Source organism: Austrofundulus limnaeus, unplaced genomic scaffold, assembly GCF_001266775.1.
Source record: "Austrofundulus limnaeus strain Quisiro unplaced genomic scaffold, Austrofundulus_limnaeus-1.0 Scaffold422, whole genome shotgun sequence".
Classification (NCBI taxonomy): Eukaryota; Metazoa; Chordata; class Actinopteri; order Cyprinodontiformes; family Rivulidae; genus Austrofundulus; species Austrofundulus limnaeus.
Genome location: NW_013952824.1, coordinates 42,478 through 43,786, shown reverse-complemented (window position 1 = coordinate 43,786; position 1,309 = coordinate 42,478). Strand labels below are relative to the sequence as shown.

General features: G+C 48.3%; 1 protein-coding gene across 1 annotated transcript in view; it reads left to right on the top strand.

The window, feature by feature from the left end:
* Positions 1-783: 783 nt before the first annotated feature.
* LOC106529077 (spectrin beta chain, non-erythrocytic 1) overlaps positions 784-1,309 on the top strand; it is a gene marked incomplete in the record, with an annotated part of 40,099 nt that continues 39,573 nt past the window's right edge. The window contains 1 exon segment of the mRNA XM_014024412.1: positions 784-1,041. Coding sequence (XP_013879866.1) covers positions 888-1,041 — 154 coding nt within the window.

Genomic DNA, 1,309 nt, shown 5'->3' with positions numbered 1-1,309 from the left:
GAGTCTGATGCAGATCCAGAGCCTGAACCAGAGTCTGATCCAGATCCAGAGTCTGAACCAGAGTCTGATCCAGAGCCTGAACCAGAGTCTAATCCAGAGCCTGAACCAGAGTCTGATCCAGAGTCTGATCCAGAGCCTGAGCCAGAGTCTGATCCAGAGTCTGATCCAGAGTCTGAACCAGAGTCTGAACCAGATCCAGAGTCTGATCCAGAGTCTGAACCAGAGTCTGATGCAGATCCAGAGCCTGAACCAGAGTCTGATCCAGATCCAGAGTCTGAACCAGAGTCTGATCCAGAGCCTGAACCAGAGTCTAATCCAGAGCCTGAACCAGAGTCTGATCCAGAGTCTGATCCAGAGCCTGAGCCAGAGTCTGATCCAGAGTCTGAACCAGAGTCTGAACCAGATCCAGAGCCTGAACCAGAGTCTGATCCAGATCCAGAGTCTGAACCAGAGTCTGATCCAGAGCCTGAACCAGAGTCTGATCCAGAGCCTGAACCAGAGTCTGATCCAGAGTCTGATCCAGAGTCTGATCCAGTCTGAGGAGAATTAAGACCATCAAATAGTAGTGAAGTCCAGATCTTGTCAGTTCCGTTTCAGATATTTTGATGTAATAGTTTATAAAGCATCAGAACTGATCAGCTGATCAATCTGAGCCAATCAGAGCAGAGATCTCTGCAGCACCTGAGACTGAGGACAGCCTCAGAGTACTCCACTAAATGCAGCAAAGGGCTGTGTTTGATATGTCCCCTACAGGGGGTAGGAGGTGGAGACACTTCTAAATAATACTGACCCACTTCCTGTCCTCTCTGAAAGGTTGACAGTGGGCCCAGAGACGCTCATGTGGACGTGTCCTGTCTGACGGTGAAGCCTGTGTCAGCTGATCAGCCATGATGACAACTGTTGCAGCCGAGTTCGACCACATGGAGCTGCAGCAGCAGTACAGCAGCAGTGACACGGTCAACAACCGCTGGGACGACGACTGGGACAACGAGAACAGTTCAGCCCGACTCTTCGAGAGGTCCCGCATCAAAGCACTGGCAGGTAGGACCACAGCGCCTTAACAAGTCCACCTTAAAGCTACCAGTTTAACCTTAAAGATAACAGGTCCACCTTAAAGCTACCAGTTTAACCTTAAAGATAACAGCAATCAGCAGGTGTTTAAAGCCTGACATCACTGCTAAAGCTGTTCAACATCTTGATTTAGTCCAGGATTATAACGTGTTTAGTTTGGGATCAGTTCTGTCTGATGTGAACAACAACAACAACAACAACAACAACAACAACAACAACAATTGTTATTATTATTATT